The following is a 19,619-nucleotide window of genomic DNA, read 5'->3' as shown; positions in this document are numbered from 1 at the left end:
TACCATCACCTCGAGTGTAGAGGCAGACTTGTTAGAAGGCAAAATTCGGCAGGAATACATCCGAAGACCGAAACGGCTTTATTAATGATTCATGAATTGGGCAGCGTCCCATCTTAGCAGATAGAAAGGAGCTCCGAGGAGCTGTACAAAATGGAAGGCTTTTATAGGCAGAAGTGGGGGGAAGAGAAAGGCAGTTCCCAGCAAAGAGTGGATTGTTTCGGGCAAGTTTACCTTCCTTTGCGAGAAAGCAGAGGAGGGGCATCTAGGAGACAGATTATCTCACAAGTGCTGACCAGCTAATTCCAGACTGACGGGGTAAAGGTCCCACTCCTGGGCGGGGCGGAAACTGCGATTAGATTAGGTATTAAGTCTTGGTTTGTTGATATGGGGCTTAGCACAAGTGACTCCATTTTGGGCGTGTTTCTGTTTTTACAGACTCCAACGTCCAGGTCCGCATCCTTACTTCACAGCCCGCCTCCTCAAATTCAGGGGCAACCCCCACCAGCTCCACAAATGTAGGGTTGGAGCCCATCTCCTCCCCACAACCAGAAACGGCCACCCACCCCAGTTCTGGCTCCCCGGGTTCAGAGCTTACCCCTACCTCCCACTCGAGCCCCCCAAGCTCCCCCACCTTGACCTTGCATTGGAGCTCCACTTCTCCCAGCTCGAGACCAGAGCCCTCTTCCATGCCCTCAGCCAGCACTGACAGGACCTCTGTGTCCTCTGGCTCTGGTGAGTACTGGAGGTTTGGGGGTTGGGGAAATGGTTGGGGGTAGCAGGCTGCAGTTCTGGGATTAGCCACCAGGGAGAGACACAGACCTGAGAATGTGTGGAGGAGGGCTTCTCCCCACTCTACCGGGTGTCACCTAAAGCCGCTCAGACCTTCTTTCTTCTATGCACATTTATTAAGCACCTAGTGTGTATCAGGTCCTGTGAGACACAGCTTTGTTGGGAGACAGGTTATAAGTAAATTATTGATTTGTTTATAAAAGAACAAGATAAGCGCGATAAGGGGTCAGAATGTGAATACAAGTGTTTTGAAATTTGTTTTAAACTTTTAACTGTTAAGTAATCTCTACCCCCAGTGTGGGGCTCAAACTCACGACCCGGAGATCAAGAGTCCCGTACTAGGATTGACATTTTTAGTTTTTAAAAATGTATTTATTTTGAGAAAGAGAGGAGGAGCAGGGAGAGGGGCAGAGAGAGAGGGAGAGAGAGAGAATCCTAGCAGGCTCTGTGCTGTCAGCCCAGAGCCCGATGTGGGGCTTGAACTCACAAACCATGAGATCATGACCTGAGCCAAAATCAAGAGTCAGATGCTTAACCGACTGAGCCATCCAGGCACCCCTAGGATTGAATTTAAAAAAAAAAAAAAATTTTTTTTTCTTTTTTAACATTTATTTCTTTTTGAGAGACAGAGTGTGAGGCGGGGGAGGGGCAGAGAGAAAGAGAGAGAGAGAGCGAGACACAGAATCCAAAGCAGGCTCCAGGCTCCGAGCCGTCAGCACAGAGCCCGACGCGGGGCTTGAACTCATGACCTGTGAGATTATCACCTGAGCGGAAGTCGGACGCTCAACCGACTGAGCCACCCAGGCGCCCCTAGGATTGAAATTTTTAAAGAATGGTTAGCAAATGTCTCAGTTTAAAGGAGGTGAAGGAGGCAGTCACACAGGTATCTAGCCGGAGAGCAGCCCAGCTAGCTGGCACAGCCCATGAAAAGGTCCTGAGGTAGGACTGCGCCTGGCGCATCTGAGGGCCGGTGACAGGGTTGGGACCGACCGAGTGAGTGGGGTGGATGAGTGGGGATACTGGTGGCAGCAGGGAGGGGAGGGTAGTTGCAGAGCATGGCCAGACAGGGCCCTGGGGGTTCAGTAGAAGCCAAGCATTTCTAGGGGGTCTAGAAAAAAAAAAAAACCGTCATTCAGAACAGTGTGTTGTCTCAAATGTCCAAAGAACAGCGTGACACAAAGTGTAATGACCTGCCTGAAGTCCTAGGATGGAAACCAGCCTCACAAAGGCTCAAATTTTGCAGGCATCCTCAGAACGTCGCTGCATTTGGGAACAGAATCCTAGATTTGCTTTTTCTCACTTGGCAAGAACTCCTGAGAGTGCCCAACGAGGGCAGCAAAAAACACAAAGCACTGAATGAGTTCCGTATAGACAAATGATTTTCAAAAGGGAAAGGAGAAAATCGTGCTTTAAAAAAAGTTACAGGGGCGCCTGGGTGGCTCAGTTGGTTGAGCGTCCAACTTCCGCTCAGGTCACGATCTCATGGTTTGGGAGTTCGAGCCCCGCGTCTGGCTCTGTGCTGACAGTTCAGAGCCCGCGGCCTGTTTCAGATTCTGTGTCTCCCTCTCTCTCTGCCCCTCCCCTGCTCACGCTCTGTCTCTCTCTCTTAAAAATAAATGAGCATTAAAAACATTTTTAAAAAACTATATTTAAAAAAAAAAAAAGTTACAGCAGCAGGGCGCCTGGGTGGCTCAGTCCGTTGAGCGTCTGACTCTTGATTTGTGCTCCGGTCATGGGTCTCTCAGTTTGAGAGTTCAAGCCCCGAGTCGGGCTCTGCGCTGACAGTGCAGAGCCTGCTTGGGGGTCTCTTTCTCTCTCTCTCTCTCTCTCTCTGCCCCTCCCACGCTCTCTCTCTCTCTCTCTCTCTCAAAACAAATAACTAAACTTAAAAGAAAGTCGCAGCAGCAACAGGAGAGGGAAGTGAGCACGGCTTCCTGGAAGGGATGTAGAAACACCCGGTGGGTGTTTCAGCCTTGGGAGCGGGGGGGGGGGGGGGGGGGGTGTCCAGGGCTGACTCAGGCCTCCTCCCCTCAGCTCTAGGTGACACTGGGGCCCCCGAGTTGCACAGGAACCCAGGCGTGGTGGTGGCTGTGTGTCTGCTGGTGTCCGTCTTGCTCATCGGGTCTGTGCTAATGGCTGTGAGGCGTGGCCACCGTGGTGTGTCTGAGTTCTAGAAGCTGGATGAGATGTCCACGGTGAGGTGGGGGCTGGGCTGGAGGGATTGCCCTCCCAAGTCCCTGCTGCAGACCCTGCTCGTGCCTGAACGTTCTCTCGTGTGTGTTCCTCCCCCAGGAGACAGCGAGCCAAAGGTCCTCCTTTGCCCATCACCCACCAGAGTGATCTCCGTGGGGCCAAGGGAGAAGGGGGCTTGGACGGGGTAGAGCACCCGGGGAGGGGCTAGGCTTGCCAGAATAAAGCCCTTGTGTTCCTCTGTGGCCTCCCGAGTCATGGACTGCTGTGACAAACGCTTCTGAGTGTCTACTATGTGCTGGGGTCATAGTGGGGACCATTTCTCCACCCTCGTGGGGCCCACAGTCTCAAATATGGGGACAGACAATAGCCAGGGAATCAAATGACATCACTTCAGGTGGCGAAGAGGGTCACGGAGTCACAGACTGGGGTTGTGGCCGAATCACAAGGGGCCTCGTGTCCAGGTTTCCTGAGAGGGCGGTGAGGGGTGGTGGGAAGGAGCCACCCTGGAGAAAGCTGGGAGGGGATCCCAGGAAACAGGCACAGCAAATGCAAATGTCCTGCGGTAGGAAGAACTCGCGGCGTTTGGGAAACAACACGGAAGTAAGTGAAGTCGGGGTAGGATAAGGGAGACGTGAGTGGGGGGCCGCGCTGGCTGTGCGAAGGAGTGTGTGTCTTAGAATGGAAAGACTTGACCAGCTCAGACCAGCTTTACATCACGGGGGAGTTTCCAGCCAGGAAGTTCCAGAATCTAGTAGGTCCTCCTTCCAGTCTTGAGGCGGACAAAGCAGCAGGGGGAGAAGGCTCTCCAGGAGGCAGGCACGGCCTGTGCAAAGGCTTGGGGGCAGGAAGGCACCAGAAGCACGCAGAGAACATGGAGTCACAATGGCTCCCCCACCTCGGCCCTGCTTCCTGAGCCTGGGCCCCACTCTCTCCTCCCATTGTGCAGGAGGGAAAACGGTCCAGGGAGCGGCAGGCCTGGGGCTGGGACCTTTGGTGGGTCAGTGGGTTCTTCCTGCTTCCACCGACCCCATCCCCAGGACCATCCGGGCCTCTCTAGCCAGAGTGGGATATGGAGGCTCCAGGCCATGCCTTGGCCAGGACTCCGGCCTGGAGCTGCCCCCTCAAGGCTGGGTTTACCCTTCTGTGAAATGGGTGGTGACAGAGGTGGGAGGTCAAGGTCACACAGCACAGCGGGGGTGAAGCCTGCCCCGGGGACAGGGTCATGCTCTAATGATTTTTGGGGGCAGAGGGACGGCAGGGCCTCCCCGGCAGGCGGCTGTTCTGGTGACACATTAACCTGCAGTAGCTCGAGAGGTGACGGCACCACACAAACCCCTTTCCTCTGGCCACAGCCCCTCCCACCCAACCCCAGGGTGGGGGGGGGGGTGCTGGTTCCACTGAAGCTCCAGTCCCTGCTGTTTGTGAAGAGGGCATTGACCAGAGAGGGTCATCGATCTGCCTAGAGTGGCACAGTGTGATGACCAGCTTTCCTGGAGCCTCCAGGGACCCCCCAGAGGGCCACCCCCAAACTCCTGAGGCCACACCTCATGGGCTATGCTGTGAAGCATGTGTCCCAGACCCTGAGCGGGTAAAATCTTTCCATTCTTACTCAAATCTGCACCTCTCTCTGTCTCTCCTCTCTGTCTCTCCCTATCTGTCTCTTTTTGTCTCTGTGTGTCTCTCCCTTTCTTTCTCTCTTTCTCTTTCTTTGGCTCTTCATGTTTCCATCTCTCTGTCTCTCTTACAAACACAGGAACAATTAAACCTAACACCCCACCCTCCCTGAGCCTACCTCCCGCTTCACACACACATACACTTGGTCACACTCCATGTTGGGAACCCCCCCACACTCTCCCCCGTCACTCTGCCTGCCACCCCCTGGCTCTGTCCTCAGGGTGGTATATGGGTGTGTCCTGTCTGAGCCTGGCACTCAGACAGTTAAGGGGCTCCGCCGGGATGGGGGGGGGGAACCCTGAGCCGCCCACTTGGGCAGGTCCAGTCCTCCCTTCCTCCGCTCCCAGGGAGGTCACGGGACTCAGGCAGGACTCAGCGGTGGCAGTGAGTGCCAGGCCTGCCCGGGGCCTAGCAGGGCCTTGTGTGAGTTTGGGGAGTTCTCAGCCAGTGGACTTGGGTCCCTGAATCCATCAGAGCTGGGCTGGGAGCTGAATGGATCCCCCATGGGGCCCGGGGCCAGGGGACTTCTTCCCGAAGGTCCTTATGCTCCAAGGCTGCTGACCCTGGCACGGAGGGAGCAGGAGGCTTGGGGAGTGTGCGTAGGCATCGGGGCCTGCTGTCCCTGGATAGGGGCCCCCGCAGAGTTCTGGGGGGGGGGTGTCCCACACTGGCGCCTGTGGTATGGCCCGGGCTACCTTGATTGAGTATCTGTGGGCTCTGAGAGAGGGTACAGGGTGTGGGATGAGCCCCCTGTCTGGGGGGAGTCTCACAGGGGTACGGCTGGGCTCTCGGGGCCTCAGGGATCTCACATCTGTCTCCCCAGGCTCGGAGATGCCTGCAGGATGAGGCGCAGCGGGACAGCACTGTCCTTCCTGCTCAGTGAGGTGAGTGGGGGCTGGGGGCTGGGGGGCGGGCTGTCCAGGCCGTCGGGGAGGGGGTCACAGTATGTCCCCTACTGGAAACACCCAGAGTTGCCTGGGGGCCTATTGACAGATAGGGAAACCGAGGCCCAGAGAGGTCACTAGGAGTCTGGGATGCAATCCAGGTGTCCAGCCCAGGGCCGCAGCCAGTGGCTTTAGGAGCAGGAGACCAGTAGAGGAGGAGGGAGCAGCAGGGAGCCTTGGGGTCTGGATGCAAGGTTTTGACTGCCCAAGGGAAGGAGGCCTGGGTGCCCTCAGTCCAGGGAGGATAGGAGGTCACACCTTAGGGACGGGGCCAACGACCTCATTCCGGGAAACTGAGGTAGTAAGCAGAGAACCCAGCACGGGCTGACTTTGAATCCCAGGCTGATCACCAAGGCCTGAGTGACTGATAAACTGGAACTCTGTTTGCTTATATTAAAAAAAAAGGGCAGGGGCTACAATTGTGTGGTTTGAGAGAGGTCAGTATGAGCTGGTCCCCTGCAGCAGGCAAGGTCCCACATGCCTTAACTCATTTATCCACAGCTCAGCTGTCTATGCAAGGAGAATAAGGATGAGGGTAGTCCCAGTTTGCAGATGAGGAAACTGAGGCACAGAGAGGCTATCCCTCCCTCAAAGTGAGTGGCCAACTGAGATTTGAACCTGGGCCTTTGGGACCCTTGTCTGCACTCTGAACCCCACTGCCGAGCCCCCCAATGTTTCTACCACCCAAGATCCTCCCGTTCCTCCTTTTTTTTTTTTTTAATGTTTTTATTTATTTTTGAGACAGAGAATGAGCAGGGGAGGGGCAGAGAGAGAGGGAGACACAGAATCTGAAGCAGCCTCCAGGCTCTGAGCTGTCAGCGCAGGACTGTGAGATCATGACCTGAGCTGAAGTCGGACGCTTAACCGACTGAACCACCCAGACACCCCCTCCCGTTCCTCCTTTTTAACGTGGTGTGTGGGGAGGCCCTGGTCAGGCCCCAGCGAGCCCTGGCAGCCAGCTCCTTCTCTGAGTCACACCTTCTTCCTCTGTGCAGAGGGGACCCCCCCCCACCATGTTCCCCCAAAGCACACAATTCCCCAGGAGGTGACATTTAAGTTGAATAAATGAAAACAAGCAGCCAGCCTTGAGGGAGAGCTGGGGGAAGGGTGTTCCCTGCAGAGGGCAGAGCGCGTGTAAAGGTCCTGAGGCAGGTTTAGGTGGGGTTGGGGCCAGCTGAGCTACGGGGAGATGGAGGAAGGTGAGAGGCAGCTGTGGGTAGGGCCTGGGGCAGGTGGGGTCTCAGGGGCTTCTGAGAATTTGTTCTAGGGGTGCTGGGAACCACGGGACAGTAGGGAGCAGGCGAGAGACAGTTTAGGGTTTGTCTTAGAGGCAGGACTCGGGGCTTGCAGCCAGGGCTGGCTCATATCGAGATCTTGGGCACAGGCAAGGAAGACAGCTTCTCGGCCTCCCTCCAAGCCCTTCCCCCTCCTCCCCCGAGGCTTTCTGTCCCCTTGCCAGCCTCTCAACAGGGAAAGCAATTAGTCTGGAGTGGCAGTTTGATTCATGCTGCAGCTGAGAGGCCAGGAGGACCGTCCCCTCTCCAGCCTACAGCTCTGAGAGTGCCCCACTCTTGCCCCAGCCCTGGTCCAGACGGGGGAAGGTCAACCACTCCCCACAGGGCCTGTCTTTCCTGTTTTACCCTAAAACCAGCCTGGCCCCCCACAAGCTCAGACCCAAACATCCAGCCGCCTCCACTGGCTTCCCCTGGGAGGGTCACATGATATTTAAACCAAGCCCTAATTATCATACTCCCCCCCCCCCCCCGCCAATCTTCCCCATCCAGGTGGCCCCACCCACCCAGGTAACTATGTGGCTATTAGTTATCCGGTAAAGGACTGGTCACCCATCATAATCATGATGTACCCTTGAATCCCTTTGAACATCCATGGCCATGGCCCATCCCTCAGCCTCCAAAACATATCCCAAATCCACCCGTGGGCCCCACCGTGATCCTGACCTACCGAGATGCTGCCCCAGCCTTTACCCTGCCCCCGACCGTCCCTTTGCCCTGAGATCAACACAGGAGGCTTCTTAAAAACGATAAAGCAACTCACATCCCTCAGAAGTTCTCAATCCACTCCCATAATCAACTCCCAACTCCTCATCCCACCCCCGAGCCTCTGTATCAACTCCCCACCCACTCATCTCCCACACTCCACTCCAGCCCCTCTGCTGTTCCTCAAACCCGCCAGCTCAGTCGTACCTCAGGGGCTTTGCACATGCTGTTCCCTGTGCCTGGTATGCTTTTGCTCTAGCTTTCTCCTGGATAGCTCCTTCTTTCAGATCTCAGTTCAAAGTTGCCTCTTCAGAGAGGCCTCTAACTACGCCTGAGCAACATTATCCGTCCCCCTCACCCCATCACTCTTCAGGCTATGACACAGTTTCATTTTCTTTCTAGCACAATGGGAACTTTTCTTTTCTTTTTTTTTTTTTTGGAATGAATAAATGAGTGAGTATGAATGTGGGCAGGTGGTTTCTCCATCTGGAACTGAGCTTCCCCAAGAAGAAAATGGGCAGGTGACATCCCAGTGGGCTTCCTGTTCTGGGAGGGACCCAATGCATCCACACACCCCACCCTCTGCTTTCCCTGCACATCCTCCCAGCTACCACAAAACCTCCCAGGGGAGGCCCAGTGCTGAACACTTAGATTTCTACCTTAGAATTCAGGTGCTCCTGGGAGAGGGTTATGCTCGTATGGGGTTGGAAGTGAGGGGACCGGTTAAGTATCCTGGGTCCTAGAAGGATCAGATCTGTGCAAAGAGTTTAGTGGGGCTGGCGGGGCGGGGGAGCTGAGCAGTCCCTGGCTCTGTGACTCTCAGCCAGTCATTTCCTCTTCCTCCGTGAAGAAATAAATGCCCTGCAGAAACATGGCTTATAGAGGCGCAACTGATGTGTGTTCCTCGTACCTTCTTTCCTGCTTCCCCTTGCCCTAGCTCTGGCCCTGATGTGCCATATTGTCTTGGACCTCGGTTTTCCTATGTGAATGTCTGATTGGCGAGATAGACTAATTGGTGAGGCTTGGTGGCAGAGCAGGAGAAGGCTGGGCTGCCGCTCTGAGCTCCACCTCTCCCACATCCCATTTACTCCTTTGATCCCCCAGTGCGTGAGTGCATGTGCGCACACACACACACACACACACACACACACACCCAAGGCTGTGAATTCCAAGACCTGGCGTCAGCACCACTGACAGGTCTCAGACTGTGACTGGAACATGTGGGCCTGTCCTTTTATTATCAACACCGCCAAATGATTGGTATCACTTCCATCCCATTTCACAGATGGGAACACTGAGGCATGCTTTCCCCTACACCACGTGGCACGGGGTGAAGCCAGTTGTGTTGGGCTGGAAAGCTCACCCTTGCTGATTCATCGGTTCGTTCTGATTCTGTTTGATTTTCAAATGTCTCAAGTGTTTCCTCAGGACATGCTTGCCAACACCCTCTCATCTAATTTCCCCTGCTCAGTTCTTCCTTCAGGAAATGAGGCACCACAGCTCCGAATTCAGGATTTATTTGCCAACAGCAAACGTGGGCATTTTCTTCATCTCTGAGCCTCAGTTTCCTTGTTTGTAAAATGAGGACGATGGGGAGGGGGTGCCTGGCTGGCACATGCGATCAGCATGCGATCTCGATCTCGGGGTTGTGAATTTGGGTCTAGAGACACACATTGGGTCTAGAGATTATTTTAAAAAATAAAATCTCTAAAAAAATTTTTTCAAATAAAATGAGGATAATGGTCTATGTACTAGCCCTGTTGTGCCCTTGTGAACTAACCCGTGAGGGATCCTTAGAACAGCATCTACGCGCAGTGAGTGTGCAAGAAAGGTTAGCTATTGGCATTGTTGTTATTCACTTGTCCGTGTGCGGCATGTTTTATTTTTATGTTTTAATAAAAAATATAATATGATAGAAAATCACTAGAGTATTCTTATATTAAATAGCAGTATATATTATAGAATGTTATCAATAATAAATATACTACGTACTAATTGATTAATAAATAAATATTGCTGCAATGCCCGCTGTGGGCCAGGACCACTCATATTCTGCGGGTCTGAGATCCACACGCCCATTTCATAGATGAGGAAACTGAGACTCAGAGATGTAAATTCGCTCAGGGAGAAAGTAGGACCGACATACGGCTCTCTGGTCTAGTCCAGGAATCTGGGTGAGGGCATCTCAGACTCTCCTCACGGTCCCCTGGGCCCCGGAGAGGCACCTTGCCTGGGAACTTGCTGACGTCTCACCACTGTCTCCCCAGCGGGTCCGAGAGTCGGTGGATTCTGGCTTGGCTCCCATAAGCCCGCTTGGCAGTGGTCTCGTCCGGAGAAGATTCTCAGGGACCCCATTGCTGCCGCCGCTGTCAAGCCGCCTTGGAACCCCTGGAGAGGGTGAGCCCAGTGCCCGTGTGGTGTTCACCATCGAGGCTCGAGGAACAGAGCAAAGCCACAGTCCAGGCCCAAGCAGGTGAGGAGGCAGATGGGGATGAAGGGGGCCAGTCTCAGGAGAGAGACAATGCCTCGTCTAGCTGAACCTTTCTCTAACCTGTTCAGAAAACATTTGTTAAGTACCTACTATGTGTCAGGCCCTGTATCGGTAACACAGCCACGGGCAAACAGGGGCTCACAGGTTGCTGATGGAGACAGACTCATACCAGTTGGAGAGATCAGAGCGCCATGGGAGTCCAGAGGAGGTTTCTGACCCTGCACTGGGGGGTACGGGGTGAGGAAAGGACCACTTGGAGGAAGTGGCATCTGAGTTTAACATGAAGGATTCAGCGAAGTCAGCCACAGAAGGGCAGGGAAGCATACGCCAGTTAGAAGGAACAGAATGTGCAAAGCACATCTCAAGAAGACCAGGTGTGCGCAGAGCTGAACACAGATCAGTGTAACTGGAGGATGGGAGGGGAGCCTGCGGCTGATGGCAGGGGCTGGACCACATAAGACCTCATGGTGTGCAACGGGGAGCCATGGGTGGGTTTTCAAGTGAGTGAGTTGGTCAGATTGGCACTTAAAAAATTCTCTGTGACTACTGAGTAGAATTGTCAAGGGCAGAGGTAGAAGCAGCAAGAGCCCAGTGAAGACGCCTGGGCAGTTCTGGGCAGGAGATGGTGGTACGTAGAGCAAGGTGGAGCCATGGGCTGGAGAGAAGTAGGCAGATACAGAAGTTATTTACGAGGTAGACAAACCAGGCATTGGTGGACACCAGCAGGAGTAAAAGAGTAGGGGGACTGGTGTGGACAGCTCCTAGTCTTTGACCCTTCACAGGTGACATCCCTTTTCACCCTCCCAACAATGCCAGGATGTAGGACACGAACATTATCCCCACTTTCCAGAATAGAAAACAGGCTGGGGGGGGGGGTGGAGTGACAGCCAGCCAGTGGGAGAACCCATGTTCCCTGCCAATGGACCAAGTTATCTCCTACTATCAGCTTTAGAGGGCAGGGGGCTGAGAGGAAGGGCAATGACTGAGCCATGAAAGTAAAGTACATAGAAGAGTTGTTTGTGCTGAACCCAGTCTGTTTGGCTCTCGGGCCCAAACATGTCCCCTTTCTCCAACCTGGGGCCACAACTAGGGTAGAGGGTGGTCTCCATGAGAAATATCCTTGAAATGGCCTTCTGAGATCATGGCTCTTCCTGCCCCCAAATCTACTGCACCAAGTGGCCCCAAATGCATCCCTGCCCCGGCCCAGAGACTGCACCCACCAACCCGGCCCTGCTCTTGTCCATGTCTGCTTCTGTTAACCATAATAGAAAATGTTCTCACCCTCCCTCTGCCACTTACCAGGAAATTACTCCTGGGATTAGGATGTCTGGTGGGTAGGGCCTTGAGTTTCTAGAACTGGGGAAGGGAGGGGCAGGCCTGGGATTTGAGGGCAGGAATCATGGCTGTGAGGTGGGGCCCAAGGCATAGTGGGACGAATGAGATCCCACCATTTCCGCCGAGGGTCTAGGCGTTGGTGTGGCTATGAAAGCGTGCCCCTCTCTACCCACCTCCGCTGTTGTCAGCCCCGACTAGACGCAGTTTCTGTGTGCCCACCCCAGGGATGGGAGGGCCCTGTTACAGCCCTCCCCATTTCTCTGCCCTTCCCGGATCCCTGCCCTGTGTGAGTAGGGGCTTCAGGGCTCCCAGGAGACCCCATCTGGGACTGAACTGCTAATCCCACCTTCCTGAGCTTGACAGAGAAACACCATCTGTGCCTACTTCTGAAGACCAGAGCCCTTGACTCTGCTTCCAGACTGCTCCTTGCTACAGTCATTGGGGAGGGTTGAGGACCCGCCGCTGCTCAGCTTTCAGCACCTCCTGGGCGGACGACGCCCCGGTGTGGAGGTGTTCCTGAACCCGTCTCTGCGCTTTCCTGCAGCTAGCTCCTCGCATCTCATCCACCCGGAGTCCCTGAATCTACCTTCCCCTTCAGCACCAGGAGAAGGGACAGAGCCTTAGCGCTGGGGAATCTCCAGAGCCCCTGTCTCCCAGCTCTCCATTCGGCAGCAACAGGGAGGACAATCTCTGTCTTCACTCCAAGCTCATGTCTTGACCCTTTTTCACTCGGCACTAGAGGGGAGGACAGCAAACCATTTTCTGCTCTCGGGGTATCCCCAGCCCCTGTTTCCAACCCCCACCCCCAAGTTCTTCTTTCCGTGCTATCCTTCAGCACCATCTGGGCAAGGACAGCTCCTTGGTGTCAGCCCCACCTTGAGTCCCTGTTTCTACCTTCTCCCGCCTCAGCACCTCCGGCGCGGACAGCTGCTCGCTGTCGCCTCCACCCCCGGTCCTGGCCCGACCCGGGCGGGCGCAGATACTCCTCGTTCTCGGGGCTCCCGTGCCCTGCTCTCTCTGCTCCCTGCTCTCCCTGCCGCCTTCTTCTGGCGCATGGAGACCCCAGGGGTCCAAGAAGGGGAGGAGGCATCCAGCGAGCTGAGGCGCGTTCGCAGCCGCCAAGGCATAGCCAGACCCCCGAAGCACTTGTGGCGTCAGCCCCGGCGCCCCATCCGCATCCAGCAGCGCTTCTACTCGGACCCGGACAAGTCCGCGGGCCGCAGTGAGCGGGACCGGAGCCCGCGGCCCGGGCTCGAGAAGTCGCTGCGCTCCTGGCCCACCTCCTTCTACAGGCGGTAGGTGGGCGGGGGCAGGGCACTCCCAAGGCGTGGGGGAGGGGCGCGCGGGGCCTGGCGGGAGTGGGGGAGGGTCCTTGCTTCTCCAGGGGCGGGGGTCTCTGCTGCTTGGCTTGAGGCCGGTTCTTTGGAGGAAAAAGCTGCTCTTTATGTGGGTTGGAGCTGGAGGGTTTGCTTATGGGTTTGTGACTGGTTGTGTTAAGGTGCAGTTACATCTGAGTGTGTGTCTGAGTCTGAGCAGTTGCACCCGTGTGTACTCCGACCTGTTGTGCGTGTCCAGAGCCAGCTGTGTCTGTGGCTGACCGGACGCGTTTGGGTGTGCGTACATCGCTGCGTACGTGCCTATGTGTTTCCCCTTGTGGTGCCCACGGGTGTGTGACTGAGGGTGATCTCACTCTGACCCAGCTGGGTGTCCGAGGGTCCTCCAGATCTTGGAATGTCCTGGGACGTTTGTGGGGTTGGTGGTCACCGTGAGTGTCTGAGGGCACCTTGGGGAGTGTGTATGAGAGGACCAGGGCAGGTTATCCACAGCGCTGGGGGAAGGAGCTTCTCTATGGTCTGTCTGGCCACCCCTCTCCACCCTGCCCCCTGTGACCTGGGGAGGAGAAGAGCCTCTTGGGGAGACTGAACACAGCATGCTTTTTCCACATCAAAAGGGATGGGGTGGAGATGGGGTGGGGGTGGTAAAGAGGGAGGGCTGCTGCTCCTTTTTCATATAAACCAAGGGGGTGGCAGGCAGGGGAATAAGACAGACAGAAAACAAACACAGAGAGGTAAAGCGGGGGCCTTAGAGGGACCAGAGATGGGAGTCTCAGGGCTAGAGGTCTGAGGAGGTGGAGGGTTGAGAAGCAGGATCTAGAAACCCCAGGCCTTCCTTGAATGGGAGGGGGAGCCACCTGACTCTAGGCCAGATCTAGAGTCCTGGGTTTGAGGCCAGGCAGGGTGACGTCAGATGAGTTGCTTTCCTCTCTTGGATCTTGATTTTCATTTTTCCCACTTTGGCCCATGGACCTCCTGGGGCCACTAACTTCTTACTTGGCCGACAAGCCTGGACTAACACTCCCAGCCTGGTCCTCTAGCAGCTCTGGGAGACATCTGGGGCAGATGGGCCCCATGGCCCAGAGGATTTGGAGCTGTTCCCAGGTGACCCAGCAGGCCCCATGCCCCCACCAGCCCCCGCCCCCCATCCCTCAGCTCCTCCTGTCCCCACTCCCAGTGACTCATGATTTTCCATCTTCAAGAAAGAACAAACAGACGGGTTTGGGCCCATCTAGGGGGAGACTCCAAGTGGCTCCGGAAGGCAGGGGACTGTGTTCCTCTGAGTGTGTGTGCATGTGCATCATGTGCATATATATGCCGGTGTGTGGGGGAGGGTCTCAGCCCTCGGGGAAGCTGGGTTCAAGGCTAACCTGCTGTGTGGTCCTGAAAAAGTGGCAATGCTTCTTTGAACAACAGTGTTGACAGTGAGATGCAAACACAAATCTGTACTTTCTACATTTTGTCTTGAACTTTCTGTGTGGGAGCCTCGTTCCCCAGCTCTGGCTGTCCTCCCCACTGCCCCAGGCAGATCATGTGGTCTGGGAGGATGCTAGCATCTGGTTCAGCAAGCGTTTATTAAGCACCTACTATGTGCCAGGCTCCAGTACTATGTACTGGAGACTCAGCCATGGGTAAACAGGTGCTGACAGGTGCTGACAGGTGAGGTGGAGATACTCACACCAGGGGGAAATAGCACAGAGTGACCTGTGTTGCAATGGGGAGAGGTCAGGGTGCCAGGGGAGCTCAGAGGAGGCTTCTGATCCAGCACGGGGCAGGCAGGGGGTGAGAAAAGATGGTTTGGAACAGGTGGCATCTAAGCTTAAACTGAAGGATGAAGAGAATTTAGCCAGCGAGAATGAAGGGAAGGATATGGCGAGCAGAATGAATAGAATGTGCCAAGCCTCAGAGTCAAAGAGGACCAGAACAGCTCTGTGAAGAGCTGAACACAGATCACTGTGGCCGGAGGGTGGGAGGGGAACCTCTCTTATTCATTTACATACTGAGTGCCACACACCGAGGGCACACTGTGAGCAAAGGCATGTCCTTCCTGCCTTTGAGGGTCTAGTGGGCGAGGCAGATCCAGATCAAATAATCATGGCAGGAAATGTGAAACTGTACCTATGAGAGAAGGACGCTCAGAGGATATTTGCCCATCTAGTTAGGGAGGGCTTCCTGGAGGGGCTCGTGCTCCAGTTATGACCTGAAACACGAACAGTCAGCCGGAGAAAAGCATTTGGGCACAGGCATGGGGTGGGAATGAACCTGGTTGGTTCAAGGAAAAGTAAGGAGGGGGGGAAGAGGCTGGAGCAGAGGGAGCCAAGAGGAAGGAGGGGGGTGAGGGAGGCTCAGACCTCAAAAGGTTCAGACCATACAAGGCATTCAGAGAGGTGGGGGTTGAGACAGAAGGGCAACGGGGAGCCATGGAGAGGGTCTGGAGCAGAGGAGGGTGAGATCTGCCCCATGTGAGCATCTATGACTGGAACTCAGCCCCCACCCTCCTCCCTTTGTCTAGACTCTCCGTGGGGACTTCGGCAAGTCATGGCTCCTCTCCAGACCTCAGTTTACTTGTCTGTAAAATGGGCACAACAGCACCCATCTCACTGGGGCCACCTGGTGGCAGAGGAAAAAAGTGTCTGCCCAGGGAAGGAATGCTCAAAGGGGGTGCGGGGGGGTAGATTCCAGTGATATGTTAAGGGCCCTAGAGTGCTGGGCACTTCCTCAGGTCACGCAGCACACAGGGACAAAGTCAAGGTGGGAGTCCTCACGTCCACCGCTCCTTCAGCCTCAGCTCTTTACCCGGCTGGGTTCGGGGCCTCCCGCAGTCAAGCCGGCCAGGCTTCAGTTTCTCCATCCCAAAAGCTATTAATAGAGCATTACTGTTAAAACTGTTAATAAAATATTTAAAGTTGAATCTATTAATGTTTCAAACCATTAAACTGTTAAAACTTTTGATCAAACATGAATGTCAGAGTAGCCTCTGGGACTCCAGAGGGGCTGGGGCCAGTTAAGCATTAAGTGGGAGAGGGCACAAGCTAGGGAGCCCTCCTGCCTCGGCTTGAATGACCCTGGCCCCACCACTCCCCCAGACAAGTGAACACCGCCTCTCTGTGCCTCAACTTCCCCATCGGCAAAAGGAGCACGATAGTCCCCACTTTGTAGGTTTGCTCTGAAAATCAAATGACTTTTACATGCACAGCCCTTGGCTCAGCTCCAGGCTAGTAGGAAGCAGTTTGGGTCGATGCATTTCGTCTTAGCTCTCCATTTCGTGTCTGTGACTTCTGGGGAGGGACTGAGTCTCTCCGTGCCTCAGTTTCTCCTTGGGGACACCAGGCAATTCCAAGCCCCTCCCACGGGGCCGAGGTGATATCAAGGCTCCCCTGACCCTGTCCCCAGTGCCTCCACCAGGCTGATCCTGGCGGCCTCTATCCCCTGGGGACCGGCTATAATTAGGTCCAGCCACAGCAACTACAGATGGTATTTTTGTCTTGGGACAGCAAGTCTGGTTCCCACCAGGTGTCCGGTTGCAGGGCCATGGGAGCAGGAGGGGGTTCCCAGCCAGGTCCTTGAGACTCTCTGCACTCCTGAGCCCCAGCGGGACCCTACTTCTCTGAGCCTCCGTTTTCTCACCTGTACAATGGGGCCAACAGGATGGTTGGGAGTCAGGAGAGAGTCAGAGTTCTCCTGCCTGTAGCACCTCAGGCGTCCCCGCTGAAGCTCTAACCACCCCCATTGTATCTCACATTCCCCTAGGAGTGCCAGAAAGGGGGGTGCCATTTGTCTAAGGACCCCCAAATCATGAAGTGCCCGGGGGCAAAGCCCAGGCGGGGGAGGGGATGTCATCCCACAGCAGGGACACAGATGCACTTAGAGCTGCCTCTGCCTAAAACATGGGCATTCGAGGTCCTGCCTCCGAGTGTGATACCCTGAGACTTGGTTTCCTTTCCTATGGAATGGGGCAGGGCCATCCCAGTGCCAGCATTCAGAGGATAGAACACCTGCTACAGACCCCTGGAAACCCCCAGACACACACCTCCCTTTCCAGGCCCCCTGGGGTCCCTCCTGGGGCAGAGGAAAGGCAGTTGATGCTTCACAGACGGAAGACCTGGCGAGAGTGGAGTGCGGATGTTTGTCTAGTAGGAACAGCAAAAGAGAGGAAAGGATCCAGAGACGGGGCCTGGGGAATGTCAGAGTGGGTGGGGGTCATGCGGGGCCTAGTGGAGGGGGACTCAGAGAGGGGGAGCTGGGTTTGAACCCCGCTGCCCTGCAGCAAAGCCTTGTGCCTGTTCCTACCTCCCTCCAAGCCTCAGTTTCTCCACCTGGCAAAGGGTTAAGGGTCTGTAGTTGCTGGGCAGCGCCGAGTGGCTCCAGGCCTCATTGTCTCCGTATGGGAAATGGGCAGAGGGGCGCTGGAAGCCCTGCGTGAGACGCGGGCAGCCCCTCGGTAAACTCCGTGCCTCTGTGACCCTCTCACAAAGGGGGACGCTTCCCTTACTGACTTCTGCATTTCACTCTTTTCAGCCAAGTTACCAACCCCAGAAGCTGCTCTAATTAGGGACAGTTAGGCAGAAGTGGCGTAAGATCCGGGTTCTGGGACCCACGGGGCCACCCCCAAAGGGAGGGAGCAGAGAGTCGCGTCCAGCTCAGTGCCTCAGTTTCCCCCATTGGTCCCGGTGGGGGCATCAAGGAGAGGTCCCGCGGCGAGGCGGGGCCAGTGCGCCCTCTGCCCCCCCTCCCCGCCGGGCCCCGCCCCCGCGGCTGTCCAGAAAAGGTCCCGCGCAGCCCGCGCTGGGTGCAGCCTCCATGCGGTCTTGGCGATGCAGGGACCCCCCGCGCCCGCCCCGGCCCCCGGGCCCGGCTCTCCCCGGGGCTCCCCTCGCGGCTCCCCCGGGCTCTTCCGGAAGCTCCTGGTGAACCAGAGTATCCGCCTGCAGCGGCGCTTCACTGTGGCCCATCCGCTGTGGTGAGGCGAGAAGGAGGGCCTGGCGGGGGTCGCCAGAACCGCCAGGCCGGAGGTGGGAAGGGCAGAGTCAGGGACAGCTGGAGCCGGGTGGGGAATCCGGGTAGGGATGCTCTGCCCCTCCCTCTCTTTCTCGGGATCTCTCTCCCTCTGCCCGCTCTCGGTCTCTCGTACTTGGAGACTCTTTCTCCATTTCTGTCTCCCTCCACCCGCTGCCTGTCCACATGCCCTGGGGACCAGCGTCTGTCCCTTTCCAGATGTGCAGCCCCGAGCCGGACGGGCTGAGGCTCACGTCTCCTCCTGACCCTCGTCGGCCGGGGCAGGCGGGCTGAACGCCCTGGCGGTGAGGGGAGGAGGAAATGACTCCTCCCCTTGGTCTCGCTCCCCAGTCGGGTCCCGGAGCCAGCGACTAGATGGCCCCCGGGGAGGGGGTGGGGGGGCTCACACTAAGCCTTCGGCGTCTACAGATGAAGACCTGATTTGACGGGGCCCTCGAAACAGGGCGTTCGCAGCGTAAGCGGGAGAGTTGTGTGTCCCCCGGTGAAAGCGGACCTGCCCTCGCGGAGCGCTGGCTCCGCGCAGCCCCACACGCGTCCTACAAAGACTCGACCCACTGTTCGGGTTCGAACCCCGACCCCTTCAGGAAGCTGTGACCTCGTGGGGCTCGGGGGCGAGGCTGGGGCGGGAGGTGGGGCTTGTGGGCGCGGACCGCGTTTGGCGCCTTGCGCTGGATTCGTGCCGCGTTACTACTCACTTGATAATTTGGCACCTGGCGGCTCAGGGACTGGAGGTCCCTTCACCAAGGTCACACGGCCAGCGACAGCTGGCAGGGTGGAGGGAGTCGTGACCGTGGTCCTTGATGGCTCCATTTCAGCCCCGGAGGGGTTGGAGGGGTGGCCCAGATCCCGGAGAGCGTCCCCAGGGCACCAGACGCCCGCGAAGAGGGGTCCCTGCGGAGGGAGAGAGGTCCTCTCCGGAGAGAGCTCAAAGGCGTTGAGGGAGAGCCACCAGTCCCAGAAGGTGAGACTAGAGGAGGGTGGGTTCCTCCGGGGCCCTCTTGCCTCAGTTTACCTAAGACGCGCGATTCTCATAGTCCAGGCGACCTCGCTCCGCGCCGCCCGCGTCATGGAATCACGGTCTGACCCCGCCGCTCCGGGCTAAGTTTAGAGCAGAAAGAAAAACAGCTTTTCTCGCGGCGCGAAAATCCCGGCCCAGCCCTTAACCCTCTGCACCTATTACTTGGATGCGAATCCAGCACCCTGTTGCCTCTCCTGGCCTGTTTCCCTCTTGATCCATAGATTTGCTCTTCCAGAACATTTGAGGAGAGGCAAGGAAGGGGTAGAGGTGCACCACCCCCAGGACTCCCCCCTCCGAGGGCAGGACTCCCCCCTCCGAGGGCCGCTAGCCCTCCAGGGTGTTTCGCTGCCCGCCACCAAGCCCCGGCCTGGGCAGGGTAGGGTTAAGAAGCCCCGCCCCTAAGGGTGACGTCACGAAGCGGGAGCTCGGAGGTCCCAGCAGCCTGGGGATTCTCAGGGAGGCGGCGAACTCGAAAAGGCCGAGAGCTGCCGACGTAGCCGAATATGCCCGAATTCACCCGAGTGAGGCCGGACGAAGCCGAATACGCCCGACTCGGGTCGAGGGCCACCCGGACTTGCTCGGAAACCTAGCGCTGCCGGATTTAGGCGAACATGACCGAATGTAGCCGAACCTTCCTTCCCGAGCGCGGTCGGACGTATCCGAATCTTACCGAATTCACCCGACCGAACCTATCTGGACCAGGCCCAAACCTGTGTGATCAGACCAAACTCAGGTCAGACCTGGCTGTACTTGACCGACCCAGACCGAATCCGGCCGAACTGGACAGAATCCTGTCGAATTCCCCACCCCCACCACGGTCTGAGCCGA

The 19,619-nt window shown here is 56.6% G+C and overlaps 1 protein-coding gene across 3 annotated transcripts in view; it reads left to right on the top strand.

Annotated features, from left to right (window-relative positions):
• Positions 1 to 618: 618 nt before the first annotated feature.
• Positions 619 to 19,619, top strand: part of PDE4C (phosphodiesterase 4C) — a 30,537-nt gene continuing 11,536 nt past the window's right edge. The window contains exons 1-3 of one of the 3 annotated variants that reach the window (XM_081792233.1): positions 619 to 732; positions 3,082 to 5,540; positions 9,865 to 10,070. In XM_081792233.1, the coding sequence (XP_081648359.1) occupies positions 5,499 to 5,540; positions 9,865 to 10,070 (248 nt within the window). In that variant the 5' untranslated portion in view covers positions 619 to 732; positions 3,082 to 5,498. Of the gene's footprint in view, positions 733 to 3,081; positions 5,541 to 9,864; positions 10,071 to 17,351; positions 17,718 to 18,181; positions 18,735 to 19,619 lie in introns of those variants that run through there. The other 2 variants (XM_081792234.1, XM_081792235.1) reach the window with 2 other exon arrangements.

The sequence above is a fragment of the Panthera onca genome, chromosome A2 (genome assembly GCF_046562875.1).
Source record: "Panthera onca isolate mPanOnc1 chromosome A2, mPanOnc1 haplotype 2, whole genome shotgun sequence".
In the NCBI taxonomy this organism is placed as follows: Eukaryota; Metazoa; Chordata; class Mammalia; order Carnivora; family Felidae; genus Panthera; species Panthera onca.
This window is presented reverse-complemented; position numbering and strand designations above follow the sequence as displayed.